This window comes from Carcharhinus amblyrhynchos, chromosome 5 (assembly GCF_965287045.1).
Source record: "Carcharhinus amblyrhynchos chromosome 5, sCarAmb.v2.hapA, whole genome shotgun sequence".
Lineage (NCBI taxonomy): Eukaryota > Metazoa > Chordata > Chondrichthyes > Carcharhiniformes > Carcharhinidae > Carcharhinus > Carcharhinus amblyrhynchos.
In genome coordinates, this window is record NC_137328.1 from 22969483 (window position 1) to 22989611 (window position 20129).

Sequence of the window (20129 nt, forward strand, 5' to 3'; positions counted from 1 at the left end):
CACTGCCAGTGATCAAAATGCTTATCCGAACAGCACTGTGTGAGTACCTACACCACAGAGCTATAGCAGTTCAAGAAGGCACCACTTCTCAAGGGCAGTTAGGGATGGGCAATAAATGATGGCCTAAGCAAACATTGAGGTGCACACACCCTGCAAATTATTTTTAAAAATATGGAAGGAAATCTGCCATTCCTATCTGGTCTGACCTATGCCTGACCCACAGCAATGTGGTTGACTCCTAACAGCTCTCTGAAATGGCTGTTCAAGTCAATCATTTCAAGACCAGTTCAGGATGGGTAACAAATGCTGGGCCTTGCCAGCGAAATCCATAGAATCATAGAACCCTACAGTGCAGAAAGAGGCCCTTCAGCCCATCGAGTCTGCACCAACCACAATCCCACTCAGGCCCTACCCCCATATCCCTACATATTTTACCCACTAATCCCTCTAACCTACGCATCGCAGGACACTAGGGGCAATTTTAGCATGGCCAATCAACCAAACCTGCACATCTTTGGACTATGGGAGGAAACCAGAGCGCCCGGAGGAAACCCACACAGACACGAGGAGAATGTACAAACTCCACACAGACAGTGACCTAAGCCAGGAATTGAACCCAGTCCCTAGAGCTGTGAAGCAGCAGTGCTAACCATTGTGCTACCGCCCTCAATCCCATGAAATAAAGAAAATAAAATTATGACTGATATTGTTATCTTCACTGCTTCCCTATATCAATGACCTACTAGATATTGAATATGAATAAAGTGGAAGTCAAATTAAATCCTTACCTAATTAGGTACGATTATTAAATTCTGGCAGATGCTGGTGATCTGAAATAAAACAGGGTGCTGGATAAATTCAGCAGATCAGACAGCATCCATGGAGAGAGACTGGTTAACATTTTGAATCCAGGACAGTACGGTGGCACAGTGGTTAGCACTGCTGCCTCACAGTGCCAAGGACCCAGATTCAATTCCGGTCTTCGGTGACTGTCTGTGTGGAGTTTGCACATTCTCCCCGTGTCTGCATGGGTTTCCTCTGGGTGCTCTGGTTTCCTCCCACAGTCCAAAGATGTGTGAGTTAGGTTGATTGGCCATGCTAAATTGCCCCTTAGTGTCAGGGACAAAACCAGGGTAAATACATGGGGTTACAGGAATAGGGCCTGGGTGGGATTATGGTCATGCAAACTCAATGGGCTGAATGGCCTCCTTCTGCACCGTAGGGATTCTATGACCTTTTTCAATTACTTCTTTGGATTAGTAACGAATGGACTCAAAACCCTTTCTCCATAAATGCTGCCAGACCTGACGAGTTTTTCCAGCATTTTCTGTTTTTATTAACAGGAATGTACGACTGACTAACTAAAGTAAGACTGACGTTTGTTGAGCAGCACTATATCAAAGCTTAACAATTAAAGAGTCTAAACTCACATGAACTCCAAATGCACCTTGGTGCTTTGTAGTGCAGTTAAGTATGTTCATATGTGGTGCTTGCAGCCAAGGTGGAGGCAGGCTACTGATAGTGCTTTTCCGTGGCCTAGGGCGACACTGCCATTTGTCCTCTGGATGCGAGAGGCCTACAGGGCCTAAAATAGTGAGCCCTTTTCAGGGACAAAGCTTTGGAGAGTCATGTGACCTGTCTGGCAAACCAGGCCAAAGTGTACAAATCTTGAGGGGTCTGGAGACTGGAGTCGAAGTAATTGGTTGCATCTTTTTCTGTATACGGTTATTCCTATTAATAAACAGTTCTTTAGTTACTCTACTTGATGGTTGCTTGATCTTTCCAAAATTTTACAGGCCCCACGTGCAGAGGGGCTGAGGAGACATGTTCCACACTCAGAGCATCGTGAGAGGAGCCTCAGAAATGGAAGACAGTCACTCCAGCTCTTTTCAAAGGCATATTTGTATCTCCGGGCGCTCCGGTTTCCTCCCACACCCCAAAGATGTGCTCTTAGGCTGATTGGTAGACCAAATTGACACTATTCTCCCCTGAATCTGGCTAAGTTAGGGGTTCCACTCACATACACACAGGGCAGGGTAGGTGTAGGAGGATGCGGCGGCGCGGGCTCGTTGGGCCGAAGGGCCTGTTTCCCATGCTGGGTTGTTCTTTGTTCTCCTTGCTGATGGCAGAGAGATGAGAATTTGATGGAGATTCTAGTCAGTTCTCTCAATTGACTACTGCTGAGTTAAGCTTACAAACAAGGCAATGGTGTGTTCAATCTTCCAGCAAACGATGGAGAACATTTTATAAGGGTTACCACAGGTTACTATTTTCTGGATGACATCCTTGTAACAGGAAAAACAAACAAGGAACACCTAGAAAACATTCAGGAAGTAGTGAGTTGATTTTCCAAGGTAAGCATATGCTCAGGAGGGAGAAATGTGTACTCAAGGCACCCCACCCCACCCCCAGGGGACCTATCTGGGTGACAGAGCAGACAAGTCTGGTTTACATCCCTTGAAGAGTAAGGTGCAGGCGATCATAGGTGCCCCAGCTCCCACATTCATTCAGGAGTTAAGATCATTTCTGAGATTGGTCGGCCATGATAAATTGCCCCATAGTGTCATGGACATCAGGAGGGCAAATATATGGGGTTACGGGGATGGGACTTGAGTGGGATTGTTGTCGGTGCAGGCTTGATGGGTCAAATGGCCTCCTCTGTATTGTAGATTCAATGATCAAAGACCACAATCCACTGCTGGGATTGCTAAGAGAGGACAAGGTGGAGCCACCCATACCATCAGCCCGAATCCAGAGAGGCTTTATGACTGACTGCCTGCAATTACCAATTGGAACATTGTCCAGGAGCCTGAGTCATTAACACAGATGCCTTGAGTCAGCTACTGTTGGCAGACACCCCACTGGTGGTACCCTCAATGGAAGAGACTGGAATTAATGACAATTAATTTTTTGGAGACTCTACTAGTGGCAGCAAATAATATTCAACTCACTAAATTAAGACAGTGCTGACAGGGGAAACCAAAAGGCCGTTACAGCCCAAATTCCACTCAAATTGGAGTCAGAGAGAGCAGCTGACCATAGAAGATAGCATACTCTTATGGGGATCAAGAGTTCTCATCCTAAGCAGAGCCACTGTCCCATCCTGGCTGAACTTCACCAGTGCCATGGAGTGACCAAAACAAAGATGCTTGCAAGGAGCTATGTCTGGCAGGCATGGATACAGACACAGCATCACTTGTGGGTCAGTGTCAGCAAGACCAAGAAGGGCATAAATCACCACCATCATCTCCTTTACACCCTTGGGAATTTCCGGGTAGGCCTTGTACTCAACTACATGTCGATTATGCTGTTCTGTTCATGGGCTCGATGTTTTTCATAAATTTGGATGTCCACTCCAAATAGATGGATAGGGTGCACTTGTCAAATACAAGAACGGCGGTAGAGAAACTTCTCACCTCCTTAGCAGCGCACAGGATCCCGGAAGTGCAGGTTTCCAATAATGTACCATCGTTTGCCAGCCAGGAATTCACCTATTTTGTGCAGTCGAGTGGAATTCGGATCACATTAGGATGGCAGCATATCATCCATTGTCTAACAGGCTTCCAGAAAGCGTGGTCCAGACCTTGTAGGCAACCTTAAAGAAACAGTCTGTAGCCTCTTTTGGACAACAAACTTTCCAGATTATTGTTCAGTTACAGAACAACCTCCCATGCAACTACTGGAATAGTGCTTGCCAAGTTGTTCATGGGCAAACGACTCCACACCAGGTGAAGCTTGATCTTCCCAAACCTTTGGGGAGGATGGAAAGACGTCAAGAAAGCTAGTGTCGAATCTACAACAACACCAGCCATGAGTCGGGGAGGACGGAAAGACGTCAAGAAAGCTAGTGTCGAATCTACAACAACACCAGCCATGAGTCGGGGGGGATGGAAATGCGTCAAGAAAGCTAGTGTTGAATCTACAACAACTCCAGCCATGAGTCGGGGAGGATGGAAAGATGTCAAGAAAGCTAGTGTCGAATCTACAACAACACCAGCCGTAAAGGCGGGTGTTAAATTATTAAACAATCATGGGAATGGTTATAAGGCACTGTTGGTTCAAGGACAGGGCCAGTTTCATATAAAGTCCATGTAGAGAATGCCATACTGAGAAAACACCTGGACCATTTGAGAGCCTTAAATTCTTAGGCCGCTCCCAAACATACAATGCCCAGTGTGGTAACATAATCAGGGCCTAGTTTTAAGGTTGATTAGATAAGATATCCTAAATTTAAAAATTGGGCATAGTAAAATCAAACACAGTCAAATCTCGGGCAGGCCAGACTTGACAAAAGTCACATATACAAAGACAAAGGAACATGTCTAGGTCTGCCCATCAATCGCCTATCAAGGATCATTGCACTCTATTGCGACACAGCAGGAGATTATTGCACCCCATTGAAATGCACCAGCCTACCGTTAGAAGCCCAGATCAGGCCAGACTTTCTGTCACCCAGAGTTCCTGCAGTTACCTTAGCTGGCAACAGATTACATGTAAGTAACAGCATGGAAGTGGACACCTGGGGGTGGACCCTGTTGTCCTGTCAGGCAGACATCAAGAAACCCACTGGGTATTGAGACCCCCTCCTGAGACCTCATTGGTTGGAAGCCAGAGGAGTTTCTCAAATCACATCAGCAGGAAAGACTTGATGAGTGAGGTGATCTTGACCATCTAAAAGACTGACCAGAGAAGGAAGGAATGAAGGAAGAAGCTGCCATCGATGGACCAGAGGGACTCAGAGAATTGGACCTGCATTTTAACCAAATCATCTTTGCGGGTAGTATACTTGAATCTGGGATATCCTCTTGTTTTATGTGGGTAATTTAAGGGTTATTAGTATGATTATTAATAAACTTATTGAACCTTTGCTTGTGTTTGTCCTTTGTCCATCTTCCAAATAAGGGCACTGGGGTAAAACTTTTGAGTAAATAAACTGGTCGAAAGTATCTGAGAATGTCAGGAAAAACTGACTCAGAAAAACAGAACTCTCCACTCACCTGACGACGGAACAGCATTTCAAATGCTTGTGGAATTTACTATCAAATAAACCTGCTAGATTTAACCTGGTGTTGTGAGACTTCTTACTGTGTTTACCCCAGTTCAATGCTGGCATCTCCACATTTTAATGTGGAGTGTCAGAGTTACTGACACTCTGGATTTATACTCAGTACGAAGTTTCACAACAGCAGGTTAAAGTCCACCACGTTTATTTGGTGGCACAAGCCACTAGCTTTCGAAGCGCTGCTCCTTCATCAGGTGAGTAGGAGTTCTGTTCACAAACAGGGCATATAAAGACACAAACTCAATTTACACAATAATGCTTGGAATGCGAGTCTTTACAGGTAATCAAGTCTTAAAAATATAAACAATGTGAGTGGAGAGAGGATTAAGCACAGGTTAAAGAGATGTGTATTGTCTCCAGACAGGATAGTTAGTGAGATTTTGCAAGCCCAAGCAAGGCATGGGGGTTACAGATAGTGTGACATGAACCCAAGACCCCGATTGAGGCCGTCCTCATGTATGCGGAACTTGGCTATCAGCCTCTGCTCAGCAACTCTGCATTGTCGTGTGTCATGAAAGCTGCCTTAGAGAACGCTTAGCCAAAGATCAGAAGCCGAATGCCCGTGACTGCTGAAGTGTTCCCCAACAAGAAGAGAACAGGGTCCCATTGCCCGATACGATGAGATGGCCGGTTGTGTTTGCCTTGTGTATCCTTGGGAGGTGGATCTATGTGCCTGATCATCGACACGGATGCCATCATCTCGTGAGAACACCATCCACCAGGTACACGGTACACACACTTGCAACTCGGCATTCCAATCATTATTTTGTAAATTGAGTTTGTATCTTTATATGCCCTGTTTGTGAACAGAATTCCCACTCGCCTGATGAAGGGGCAGCGCTCCAAAAGCTAGTGGCATGTGCTACCAAATAAACCTGTTGGACTTTAACCTCGTGTTGTGAGACTTCTTATTGTGTTTACCCCAGATCAATGCCAGCATTTCCACATCATTTGTACTCAGTTCCAGGTACTCAGCCAAGTACCTGGCTGAGGTTTGTTTACTATGTAAATAAATCTAAATTTGGTGAAGGGACACTGGCCTCAAAGGAGTTATTCCAGTGGACAACTACTTTAGCCATCCACCACCAGATCTGAATAAAAGCAAATTACTGCAGATGTTGGAATCTGAAATCAAAAGAGAAAACGCTGGAAAATCTCAGCAAGTCTGAAGCATCTGTAGGGAGAGAAAAGAGCTGAGGTTTCGAGTCCAGATGGCCCTTTGTCAAAACCACCAGATCTGACTGTGGACCACTGGAAACAGTATTCAGTCCTGCTCATTTGCTAAAACTGATTTCTGGAGCTTTTATGATATTTTGCAAACCAACTTCTTAATCCTTTTCCTTGTCACCTCTGCTCTCACCTCTGAGAAGAGTTCATGAATGTCTTTGTTACTAAATCAAGACTACAGAATCAGCTGCCTCCGCTGCATGACTCCTTTCAACGAGCACACTGTAGCGATTGAGCCAAACGCCAGTTTCCCATCACTGAACACCCTTTATTGTGCGTCAAAGAGAAGGGCTGTGCCTGCGGCTCACAGCTAGGCAGTCTAAGCCTTGGGACCAACAAAACAGGTCTGGGATTAACAGCAGATTTAAACCGTTCCCCCCCACCACCGACTGCTTCTCATTGGGCAATCCTCTGCTCACTCAGTAAGGAAGTTCATATCCAATGAAGCTCACAGGGAAAATCTAACGATGATCCCCCGTGGCCATCATAACGTCCCTCCCCTCCTTAGGTCAGTGTGTCTCCTGGCACCCCCACTGCAAGAAAGTCCTGCTTAGCAGTCAGTGTGAAGGTGGGATGGGTCAGGCAGTGTGAACCGAACAGGGAACATTCATTTCCAGAGACAGCATGCAACGCAGGTTCTTCCTCCTGTTTTGTTTCAGCCCAGAGACCTACTTCATCAGCCACCATCTCCAAGTCCGTATCTTCACTATCCAGAGGGACTAACACAGTCAGCTTCAAACAGAGGGCTGACACTGTCAGCTGTCACCTTATTGGCTCGTAGTGAGGCCTGCTTGGGTATAGACTCCCTAGCTCTGAAATGGTCCAAGTGCTTCTGTAAGGTTTTACCCTGGACTTTGATCTTGTAAGATACAGATTTCATTTTCTCCATAATGATGCAGGGACCCAACTGGGACCATCCCCAAAGTCTCTTACGTGAACCAGATCATCTCTTGTGAAAGTTCTTTCTGATCTTGCAGAACCATAATTTTTGGTTTTCTTGTTGGGGCACCATCCTTCCCGCCATGTTTGGGAATAGCAGGCTTAATCTGGTATAAAGCCACCATCATATTAACAGCTCCGCCGGGCAACATAAGGTGCAGTTCAGACATGTTGGATTCCATTGGACAGCACGAAGTTATGGAAATCACCAGCAGTGAAGACTGCGTTGTTATCAGAAACCAGGACTTCCGGTGTTCTGTGTGGACTGAAGCTTTGTCATAATTTCTCAATAGTAGCCTGAGCAATTGTGGAGCTCATGAGGCACACTTCCAACTACTTGGAGTTTGCATCAACCATGATTAAAAACATGGAACTCATAAAGAGCCCCAAAGTTCATATTACATGTACCCATCGCCTGCCAGGTCCCTCCCATGGGTATAGGGAGGCAGACTTTCCTGGCATAGATTATATCAATTCATCAAGTCTGTGACGGCAGAATCAAAAACGAACCACCAGACGCAATTCTTAGTCAGCTTTTTCACTTTTGATCCTTCCAGGTGGCCATTATGTAGTTCTGTCAATATTGAATGCTGTCCTGGGAACTGAACAATTAGTTAGGACCCTCAAAGAATGATCTCACCCTCAATACTAAATTCATCTTTCTTATTAAGGTAGGGTTTCATTTCCTCGGAAAGTTGCCCTTGGAATCCACCGTGAAGGATCATGTGCCTTACTTTAGATTAAGTTGGTTTTTTTGCTGCTACTGGCAAAGTTTCCAAAAAACTCAGAGTCATCGCAACCTTTTCCAATGCTGATAAAGGAGCCAGGCTTGTAGACAATGAGAGGCAATTCAGTTTGTTAACATTGGCTATCTATGTTCCAGGGCAGTGTTCTAGAAGATATTTGAAGGCCCAGCACTGGATTGGAGTGGAGGTGATGGGATTGCCTTGTCTTCTTTGTAAAGTCACAATGAGTGTTTAACTTAGTTGGTAACTATAAAAATGTCGATCATAAACACATTGATGGAATTTTTTCACACCAAATACAACTGCCAACCCTTCTTTCTCAATCTGAGAATATGTCTGCTCTGCATCCAAAAGGGTTTTGAGACATATGCAACGGGCTTTTCTATCCCATCTTTCCAGCAATGTTACTGCACTGCCCCGACCCAATATGGGGAAGCATCACAAGTCAACATAAGTTCTGGTCAAAATGGGCCAATAAGTTAGATGACAGTAGCTAACATTTAACTTTAGAAAAAGCCTCTACCTGCGGAATTTCCTTGGACAATCTCTGGTATTTTCATACCAGGGCCTTCAAGAGGGCCAGCATAGAAGCTAAGTTTGGGACAAATTTTCCATTATAATTTATTAACCCCTGGAAGGTTTTCAACTCCATGGTATTTCTTGCGATTGGTGCATCCTTGATGGCCTTTACCTTATCCACTACTGGGTCTAACCCCTTGTTATCTACTCAGTAGCCTAAATAGGTTACTTCAATCGCTTGGAAAATGCATTTTTTCCTCTTCAAACGAATTCCTACTTTAAAAAATCTCTGCAAGACTTCTTTTAAACTGGCCAGGTGTACCTGATCTAAAGCCCCTGTGACCAAGACATCATCCAAGTATACTGCTACCTTGGATAGCCCTTGGAGGATGTTCTCCACAACTTTGGAAAATTCTGACGAGATTCAAAAGATCAAACAAATATATTCATAGCGTCTCTGTTGCATATTGATCATCATATATTTTCAGGAGAACTCATCCAATTTAAGCTGCAGATCGGCATAGTTCATGTCCAACTTGGGGAACGTCTTGCTGCTTGTTAGCTCAACATAAAGATTTGTGATTCAGGGTCTGGGATATGCACTGAGTTTACAGACTCAGCTGATTGTTAGTTTATAGTCCCCACAAAGACAAATTGATTTGTTGCGCTTAAGAACATGACCTACAGACACAGCCCATTCTACAAGTTCCACGGACACTATGATATCTAAACTTGAGACACCTCAGTTCAATTTCCACCTTTTCTGGTTTGGAGTAGGGGTCTAGTCTTGCTCTAAAATACCTAAATGTAGCATCAGGGTCAATGTAAATCTTGGCCTTGGGTCACAGGGCTGGCCGGATGATTCGACCTGGCCAGCGATTGGGAGGCCAGCAGTGTGTGGCTACTGTGCGTGTGCCGATCTCAGTGCTCACAGACTGGTGCATGTGCAGTGGCCCGATCAGTGCTATTTTGCTGAGGTCGCCAGTGGGAATAAGCCTCGCCTACTGATTTTTGGAGTGATTTACGCTAGTGCCCGCTTTAGTGCATAGTGTGTGAGAGATTCATATTATTCCAGTTTTTACATGAATGCGACACTCAAATTTTTTTTCGGAGAGTGGCCTCCATTGGCTCCATTCTCTCCACACAGATGTCAAACATACTGAGGTTTTCCAGCATTTTCTGTTTGTGTTTCAGATTCCAGCATCCACGGTGGTTTGCCTAACTTTTGCATTTATCTAAGCAGCAATTTGCATTACTGGGCTCTGTGCTGAGTTACCTGAATTGGTGAAGTAGGTTAAAAATTGCCTTTCCCCGGAGCCCTTGGTCTCTTTATTAGGTTCACAGATGTTGGCCTCTTTCAGGTCCCAACGCCCTTGGCAGCCAGTATGAGATTCCCGCCCCTTTACCTGAAGAGGCGAGCTTGCGGTGCTGGTTGAGCGAAGGCAGGAAATGAGGGGAGAGAGGTGAACACCTGGGCAGCGAGAGGCGGACAGGTGTGTGTGTGAGTGTGTGTGTGGGGAGAGCGAGCCGATGGAGGGCGCGCGTGAGGATCAGTCCCAGTGAGGAGGTGCAAGAGGCAAAGTTGGGAATGAGTGAGTAAGTGAAAGGCCCGGGGACAGGCTGGCAGGACAGCAGCTGCCAGGGCTGTACTTACAGCACCGGGAGACAAAAGCAGCCAGGGACTCCCTCTCCAAGAAGGGAGCGAAGATGGCGAAGTGGCTGAGGGAGTACTTCAGTTTTGGGAGCCACCACAAGAGCAAAAATCCCCCGCAGCCGCCCCGACCGGACTACGGCAGGAAGAAGCAGAGCGGCGAGCCGGCCTGTCAGGAGAGCGATCTGATGAGAGCTTACCGGCTGCAGAAGGAGAGGGACTTTGAGGACCCTTACAGCAGCAGCAGCAGCGGTGGCGGCGGCGGCGGGCCGGGCTCCAGCCTCCGCCGGCTCCGGCACATGTGTCAGGAGCAGCCCGAGGACGGCAAAGGCGCCGAGAAGCGGCTGGCCCCCCACCCCAACCCCAACCCCAACCCCAACCTCAACCTCAACCCGTTCCTGTCCCGCAGCCAGAGCGAGAGGAGGCCGGACTCCACTCCCCGTGCCAAGTACCCCTCTCCGAAACATCGGCTCATCAAGATCGACACCACCCCTGCAGGGGACAGCAAAATCACCTGGAGCCCCGGCACCAACTCCAAGAAACTGCACAAATCGGACAGCGTGAAGAGCGAGGTGAGTGAGTGGATATTTCGCAGTGGGGGGGTGGGGGGGGGGGGCTTCTTTGAAAACTGAAGAGTTTTTAAAATCGTTCCCCCCCCTCCTCCCAAATCCAGTGCCAAGTTCTGAATTAGGAAATGCATCCACAGCCCTGACTTCCATTTAGCGCGACTTTGACCTGGCGAAGCGGTGTGACTTCCTGTAAGTCCTTTTTCAGAAACGATGAATCACATCTTTTTTAAAGTGTTATTTTATTTGGCAGGTGTGAGCGACCTTTGTGCCCCCCCCCCCCATGTTGCCATGTGTCGCTGACATTACTCAGTGATTTACGTAAGTGCTGCGAGTGAAAGGAAAAAGTAAGGAGCCTCCTGCGGTCATTTAATTACTGAGGTCCTGAATTAGCAACTCAAGCTCTAAAAGGAGTTGTAGTTTTCGAGATGCTGAACGCCTGGTGAGAGAGAGAGAGAGGCGTAGATTTGTCGCCGCAGGAATGCATTAGTTCCTTCTGATTTTGAAAGCTTTTGGACAAACTCGGGACGATGTGTGTTTGGAGCCTCCTGATGTAGCAGTGATCCTGCTGCACGTTTGGTTTCAATGAATGACATCGACAACTTGCAACGTTTCCCAAAGTACTTCAGAGGCCAAAATCACTTGACAGTCTGCAAGTTCTGAGGCTGCTGATCAGTGGGGAGCAAACAACGTGGAGTGGATTGTTGGCAGACTGTTTGAATCCAGGACCGAAACTCAAGGCTCTATTGGTCGGGGGGCGGGGGTGGAAGCAAAGGAAGGCTGGGTCAGTACAACAGTGAACATTAACCGGAGGTTCAGTGTGACAAGGCGATGGAAATAAGTAACGTGTTGCTCTTGTGAACGTTAAGGTTTTGTTAACCATGCAGTGTAGGAGGAAAATTATTCTGTTTTTTTTTCCTAATTTCATTTTTCTAGATATTAGTGTCGCAAGTAGGTTTACATTAACGCTGCAGTGAAGTTACTGTGAAAATCCCCTAGTCGCCACACTCCAGCACCTATTCAGGTACACTAAAGGAGAACATAGGCCAATGCATCTAACCAACACATCTTTCGGACTGTGGGAGGAAACCAGAGCACCCAGAGAAAATCCATGCAGATACGGAGAATGTGCAGACCCCACACAGGGACCCAAGCCAGCAATCGAACCCGGGTCTCTGGCGCTGTGATGCAGCCGTGCTAACCACCATGTCGCCCATTAGTGAACTATGCCATAACATTTTACCCAGAAAAGGCAGCTTTATTTGGTGGCAAAGCAAAACATCAAGGGTGCCAGTAATTCAGAGAACTTTGTTTCTTGAAACATTTTATTTAAAGGTGCACATTGGTCCTTCTGTTAAATGGTGGTGTCCCTGTGGGCTAGCAGTGCTTCTCTATAATTTTGGACTGCAGTAGTCCAAGAAGGCAGCTTACCATCGTCTTCTCAAGGACAATTAGGGATGGGCAATAAAAATGCTAATGATTCCTACATCCTGTGAAAGAATAAAACAAGCATTTGATCCACCAGTTTCAACTTGTGTCATCAGATTAAGATGGGTAATAAAGTTCCTGGTAATTGTGAAGTTAGAGAATGATCGTTCTGATATTCACACCACAACCCTTATTTTAACTGGGGAATATTTTGGAATCGACAGATGCCAGAGGCAAACCCCCCACAGCGAGCTCAGGATCAGCACTGGGCCATACTTAAATGTTCCAATGCTGTGTCCCACCCAAGACCACTGGGACTGCCATTTGGCAGGAGTTGAAAATTGATTCCATAATCTTAGGATTCTGGGGTCCCAAAGGAGTGGTTATTAGCAGAATTTTAGCACTGGGTAAGGGCTTTGGCATTAATTCTATTGTATAGAGGGAGTGGCAAGTGGAGGGAAGCTTGAATACTTGTTGCAGGATCTGGCGGAAGCACTTATAGAACATAGAACATTACAGCGCAGAACAGGCCCTTCGGCCCACGATGTTGCGCCGACCAGTTAAAAAAAAAACAACAACAATGACCCACTAACCTAAACCAATCCCTTTTCATCCATAAACCTATCCACAGACCTCTTAAACGCCCCCAAACTAGGCGCATTTACAACTGCAACAGGCAGGGCATTCCAATCCCTCACCACCCTCTGGGTAAAGAACCTACCCCTGACATCTGTCCTATAACTACCCCCCCTTAGTTTAAAGCCATGCCCCCTCGTGCTAGATTTTTCCATCAGAGGAAAAAGGCTATCACTATCCACCCTATCTAAACCTCTAATCATCTTATATGTTTCAATAAGATCCCCTCTTAGCCGCCTTCTTTCCAGCGAAAACAACCCCAAATCCCTCAGCCTCTCCTCATAGGATCTCCCCTCCATACCAGGCAACATCCTGGTAAACCTCCTCTGCACCCTCTCCAAAGCCTCCACATCCTTCCTGTAATGTGGGGACCAGAACTGCACACAATACTCCAAGTGCGGCCGCACCAGAGTTGTGTACAGTTGCAACATAACGCTGCGACTCCTAAATTCAATCCCCCTACCAATAAACGCCAAGACACTGTATGCCTTCTTAACAACCTTATCTACTTGATTCCCAACTTTCAGGGATCTATGTACACATACACCTAGATCCCTCTGCTCCTCCACACTATTCAAAGTCTTCCCGTTAGCCCTATACTCAACACATCTGTTATTCCTACCAAAGTGAATTACCTCACATTTCTCTGCATTAAACTCCATCCGCCACCTCTCGGCCCAGCTCTGCAACCTGTCTAAGTCTTCCTGCAAACTATGACACCCTTCCTCACAATCTACCACACCTCCGACTTTGGTGTCATCAGCAAATTTACTGATCCACCCAACTATACCCTCATCCAGATCATTAATAAAAATCACAAACAGCAGTGGCCCCAACACAGATCCCTGAGGCACACCACTTGTAACCGAACTCCATGATGAATATTTACCGTCAACCACTACCCTCTGTCTCCTATCCGCTAGCCAATTCCTAATCCAGTTCCCTAGATCACCCCCAATCCCATACATCTGCATTTTGTGCAGAAGCCTACCATGGTGAACCTTATCAAACGCCTTACTAAAATCCATATAGACCACGTCCACTGCCTTACCCCCATCCACCTCTTTGGTCACTTTCTCAAAAAACTCAGTAAGGTTAGTAAGGCACGACCTACCCGCCACAAAACCATGCTGACTATGCTCCTGTTGGCTCACAGTGTCCCAGTTAGTGCAGTCCAGGTAGGCAACCTGCCCATCTTAAATCAAGTCACACCAATGACTTCCATTTATTAAAGTAAGTTTGTTTGTAATGGGAGTTTCAGCTAGAGTCAGAGGTTTACAGCATAGAAACAGGCCCTTCGGCCAACTTGTCTATGCTGCCTTTTTTTAAAACCCCTGAATTAATCCCAATGGGCCAAATGTGGGCAATATCCATCTATACCCATTGTACCCATGTAACTATCTAAATGCTTGTTAAAAAATAGAATTGTACCTGCCTCCACTACAATTTCTGGCAGCTTGTTCCAGGCAGTCACCAGTCTGTGTGAAAAAATTGCCCCACTGGACACTTTTTTTGTATCTCTCCCCTCTCACCATAAACTAATGCCCTTTGGTTTTAGACTCCCCTACCTTTGGGAAAAGATATTGACTATCTACCTTGTCTATGCCCCTCATTATTTTATAGACCTCCTATAAAGATCACCCCTCAGCCTCCTACACTTTAGAGAGAAAAAGGCCCAATGTATTCAATCTCTCCTTATAACTCAATCCATCAGTCCAGATAGCATTCTAGTAAAGTTTTTCTGCACTTCTTCTAGGTTAATGATATCCTTTCTGTAATAGGGTGACCAGATTTGCACACAGTATTCCAAGTGTGGCCTTACCAATGTTCTGTACAACTTCAAGACGTCCCAACTCCTGTATTCGATGTTCTGACCGATGAAACCAAGCATGCCAAATGCCGCCTTCACCACTCTGCCCACCTGTGACTCCACTTTCAAGGACCTATGAACGTGTACCCCTAGATCTCTTTGTTCTGTAACTCCTCCCAATGCCCTACCATTAACTGAGTAAGTTCTGCCCTGGTTCAATCTACCAAAATGCATCACCTCGCATTTGTCTAAATTAAACTCGATCTGCCATTTGTCAGCCCACTGGCCCAATTGATCAAGATCCCATTGCAATTGGATGTAACTTTCTTCACTGTCCACTGTGCCACCAATCTTGGTGTCATCTGCAGACTTACTAACCATGTCCCTTATATTCTCATCCAAGCTAACTTAGCATCAAGCTGATAAATCAGAATTGGTGTGATGCAGAAGGAGTCAATTCAGCCCATCGAGTCTGTACCAGCTCTCCAAATGAGTACTATGACTTAGTGCCATTTTCTTGCCTTTTCTCCATACCCTCATACGTTGTTTCTATTCAAATAATTATTTAATTCCCACTTGAGTGCCTCAGTTGAACTTGCTGCCACCGAGGAATAGAGGACTGTGGGGAAATTGCACAAAATATGAGTTGAGGCTAGCATAGATCAGCCATGATAGTATTGTATGGTAGGGCAGGCTTGAAGGCCCTGGTGGCCTGCTCCTGCTTCTATTTCTTGTTTTCTCACAGTTGACAATATTTCCAAATTTTGTGTCATCCACAAACTGGAAAATGTCCCCTGCACACCAAGTTCGAAATCATTAATGTGTGTCAGGAAAAGCAAAGGACCCAATACTGACCCCTGGGAACTCCAATACAAGTCTTCCTCAAGCCCAAAAATATCAGTTGACCATTCCACTCAGCCAATTTTGTATCCGCTTTGCTACTGTTCTTTTTAATCCATGAACTATCATTTTTCCACACACTTGTTGTGTGACTGTCAAATGGCTTTTGACTTTGACATTATCTTAAGGTCTTGAGGCTTGTTGACTTGGCCTTAGATTAACACACCAGTCAAAACACTCCTCTGATTGGACAAGGTGGTTTAAAATTGAGCGTAGTTTATTAAGTATTCAGCAGATGTATGCCTGTCCTTCCTCAAAATAACTCAGCCAGAATTTGATCACAGTAATGGGCTAATGTCAATGACTTTTTAAAATAATATTAGAGTAATTTGTAGTGAATTATTTTGGGAAGTGTTTAATTTGTAAATTTTATTTTCTCACTGTTCATTTGTCTCTTAAGCTCGCACTCAAACTTTTCTGTCCCCCTTATCCTTTCTGTACCTGGTTTGACATTAAATGTCACTATAACTGTCACAATACAAATCCTCAAATCACTGGTTAAGGACATAGCCCTTTTAGTTTCCTCTCGTTCATCCAGATGGGATGTTGTCACTTTCAGAACAAATTGGGGATGGCTTAGCTTAAAGATAAGCTGCCCTGCTACAATCAATCTGTTCAAATTTGTTTCATGCACGTCCTTTAGTTTTACATTCAAAAAGATGTTCATGTCAGACTTATTTTTTGACTTCCAAATGAGCACACATTGTAGGATCACATTTTAGCATATGGTCATAAAACGATTTTCTGTTTGATTTGAAAAGAATCCCAAATCCCTTTCAAGGCAAGTTTTTACTTGTTGATGTCGTAAGTTTGCTACGTGCAAATTGGTAGTTATGTTGTGGTAAGACTTAGAAAATAATTAGATGTAAAGCAGTTTTGGAAAATCCAAGGCAATTTTATTTTTACAGAACATTTTGCATGTGTCCAGTAAATTGGTTATAAGTGTGCTGTATATAAAGTTTAAGTATTGAATAATCTGCTCTGACAAAGAGCCATCCAGTCTTGAAACGTTAGCTCTGTCCTCTGTCCACAGATGCTGTCAGACCTGCTGAGATTTTCGAGCATTTTCTGTTTTTGAATAGCTGGGAAGATGTTCTGAGAATCTAAGCTGTGAAATCTTATCAGCAAAGATAAAAAAAAAAGCAAAGATAAAAGCAAAAAAAAGCAAAGGGGATTAAGGGTTATGGGGAGAGGGCGGAAAAGTGGAACTAAGCAGCGACAGATCAGCCATGATCTTATTGAATGGTGGGGCAGGCTCGAAGGGCTAGATGGCCTACTCCTGCTCCTATTTCTTATGTTCTTATGTAAAGACCTTGCTTATATTTTAACAATATCTGTAATGATTGCTAATGCTACAGAGAAGTCTGACTATACAGGAAAGGCTGAACAGTCTTTAAAAGTGTGCAGGGGTTTGATACGATCAACATAGAGAAGATGTATCTCTTGTGGGGGAAAAACAAAGTAAGAAATCTGACAACACCAGGTTTAAGTCCAACCAGTTTATTTGTTAGTAACCCCACAAGCTTTCAGAAACGGTGTTCCCTCATCAAGTGTGTGGAAGGTTCTGATCAGAGAAAGGTATATAAAGACACACCAGGCCAACGGCGGCATCTCTAACATCGGGAAAAAAAAACACCAGAGGTCAGAATATGTAATTAACAGTGATATTCAATAGATAATTCAGGAGAAACCTCTTTGTGCAAAGAACGATAAGAATGTAAAACTTGGAATAAGGAATAGTTAAGGTGAATAGCATAAATGCATTCAAGGGGAAGTGGAAGTGCACAATGGAGATAGGAATAAAGAAAAATACCGATAGTTAAATAGGTAGCTTGTGTGAAACATATTTGCTGGCTAAGACCATTTGGGGCAAGCAGCCTTTTGCTATGCTATGCTGGCGAAATTAGGCTTTGTGATGTGCTATTTTGAATGAATACTTTGCATATTTGTCAGCTACAACTACGATTAGCAATCAATTTTTCTGTGTTAAGCGTGCAAGATGTGTTGCAGCTTGACTTAATAAGAACATAAGAAATAGGAGGAGGAGTGGGCCATCTAGCCCTTTGAGCCTGCCCCGCCATTCAATAAGATCATGGCTGATCTGTCGTGGCTCAGTTCCACATTCCCGCCCTCTCCCCATAACCCTTAATCCTCTCTCTTATCAAAAACCCATCAACCCACTTCTTAAAAATATTTAGCGAGGTAGCCTCCACCACTTCAACGGGCAGAGAATTCCAGAGATTCACCACCCTTTGAGTGAAAAAATTCTTCCTCAACTCCGTTCTAAACCGCACCCCCCTTTATCTTGAGGCTGTGCCTCCTAGTCCTACTGTCCATTCTGAGTGGGAAGGGTCTCTCCACCTCTATCCTATCCATCCCATTCATCACCTTATACGTCTCAATGAGATCTCCCCTCATTCTTCTAAACTCTAACGAGTACAAGCCTAGTTTATTCAGCCTCTCCTCATAGCTCAACTCCGGCATCAGCCTAGTAAACCTCCTCTGCACTCCCTCCAAGGCCAAAATATCCTTGCGTAAGTACGGTGCCCAAAACTGCACACGGTACTCCAGCTGCGGCCTCACCAATGCCCTATACAGCCGCAGCAAGACCTCCCTACTTTTATATTCAATCCCCCTCGCTATGAAGGCCAGCATCCCATTCGCCTTCCTGACCACCTGCTGCACCTGCAAGCTGGGTTTTTTCGACTCGTGCACAAGGACCCCAAGGTCCCTCTGCACCGTCGCCTGCTGCAGTTTTTCGCCACGTAAGTAATAATCCTTCCTACCATTATTCCTACCAAAGTGGACCACCTCGCACTTGACAACATTAAATTCCATTTGCCAGTTCCTGGCCTATTCGCCCAGCCTATCTAGATCCTTCTGTAGACTCTCCACACCCTCCGCACAATTTGCCGTTCCACCAATCTTGGTGTCATCAGCAAATTTCGACACCATACACTCAGTTCCCTCCTCCAGATCATCTATATAAATGGTAAATAGCTGAGGCCCCAGCACCGACCCCTGGGGCACTCCACTAGTCACCAACCGCCAATCCGAATAGCACCCATTGACCCCCACTCTCTGCCTCCTATTTGACAACCAATCCTCTATCCACGCTAACACCCTACCCCCAACTCCATGTCCCCTGACCTTCTGCAATAACCTCTTGTGAGGTACCTTGTCAAATGCCTTCTGAAAATCAAGAAAGACCACATCCACCGGCTCTCCTCTATCCACCGCCCTAGACACATCCTCATAGAACTCCAGTAAATTTGTCAGACACGACTTCCCTTTAACGAAACTGTGCTGCGTCTGCTCTATCAAGCAATTCCTCTCAAGATGCCTCGCTATTTCCTCCTTGATGACGGATTCTAACATTTTACCTACCACAGACGTTAAACTAACCAGCCTATAATTCCCCGCCTTTTGCCTGGCACCCTTCTTAAACAACGGCGTAACATTAGCCATTTTCCAATCTTCCGGCACTTCCCCGGAATCCAGCGACGTCTGGAAAATAACCACCAAGGCATCCACTATCACCTCCGCCATTTCTTTCAGAACCCTTGGATGCATTCCATCCGGTCCTGGGGACTTGTCCACAATCAGTCCCTCCAGTCTGTCGAGCACCACCTCTCTAGTAACAGTAATGTCATTGAGACCCTCCAGTCCTACCACCTTTCCATCGCTAACACACGGCAAATTATTCACGTCCTCCTCCATGAAGACAGAAACAAAAAAGTTATTCAAGACCTCAGCCACATCCCCATCCCCTACCGCTAAGTCCCCCTTCTCATCCTCTAAGGGTTCAACGTTCACCCGAGCCAGCCTCTTCCTTTTTATATGTTTATAAAAACTCTTGCTATCCTTTTTTATATTAAGCGCTAGCCCAGCTTCATAGTTTCTCCTACCCTTCTTTATCAACTTCTTTGTCAATCTTTGTTGACATTTAAACCTCTCCCAATCCTCTTCTCGCCCACTACTCTTAGCTACTCTAAACGCCTCCACTTTTAATTTAACACTTTCCTTCACCTCCTTTGTTATCCACGACTTATTACCTCTCCTCCTACGGTCCTTTTTGACCATCGGAATAAATTTCTGCTGAGCATCAAGAAAGATCTCGTTAAAGATCCTCCACTGCTCCTCAGCAGACCTACCTTCCAACGCGCTCCCCCAGTCCACATTCGCCAATTCTTCTCTCATCCTACCGTACTCCCCTCTTCAAACAAAGGACGCGTGTCCGGGAACCCACTTTCTCCTCCTCCATCTGCACCAGAAACTCCACTATACAATGATCACTCTCCCCAAGAGGATCCTTCACTGCAAGGTCCCTAATTCTACCCGCCTCATCACATAACACCAGATCCAAGATAGCTCGCTCCCTCGTCGGCTCCAACACACACTGTTCAAGGAAACTATCCCGGCAGCATTCCAAGAACTCCTCCTCGAGTCCACCGCGCCCAACATGGGTCGACCAATCAATATGCAGATTGAAATCCCCCATAACTACGGCCATCCCATTCCTGCACGCCGCACTTATTTGCGCGTTAACAGCCCGCCCCACCTCCAGATCATTATTCGGGGGCCTATAGACGACACCCACCAGCGTCTTCCTCCCTTTGCTGTTCCTAATCTCTACCCACAACGA

At 45.5% G+C, this 20129-nt stretch overlaps 1 protein-coding gene across 1 annotated transcript in view; it reads left to right on the plus strand.

The window, feature by feature from the left end:
• Positions 1-10004: 10004 nt before the first annotated feature.
• Positions 10005-20129, plus strand: part of LOC145342920 (SH2 domain-containing adapter protein F-like) — a 102245-nt gene continuing 92120 nt past the window's right edge. Inside the window, exon 1 of the mRNA XM_080188539.1 lies at positions 10005-10716. Within this exon, the coding sequence (XP_080044665.1) occupies positions 10201-10716 (516 nt within the window). The 5' untranslated portion in view covers positions 10005-10200. The remainder of the gene's footprint in view (positions 10717-20129) is intronic.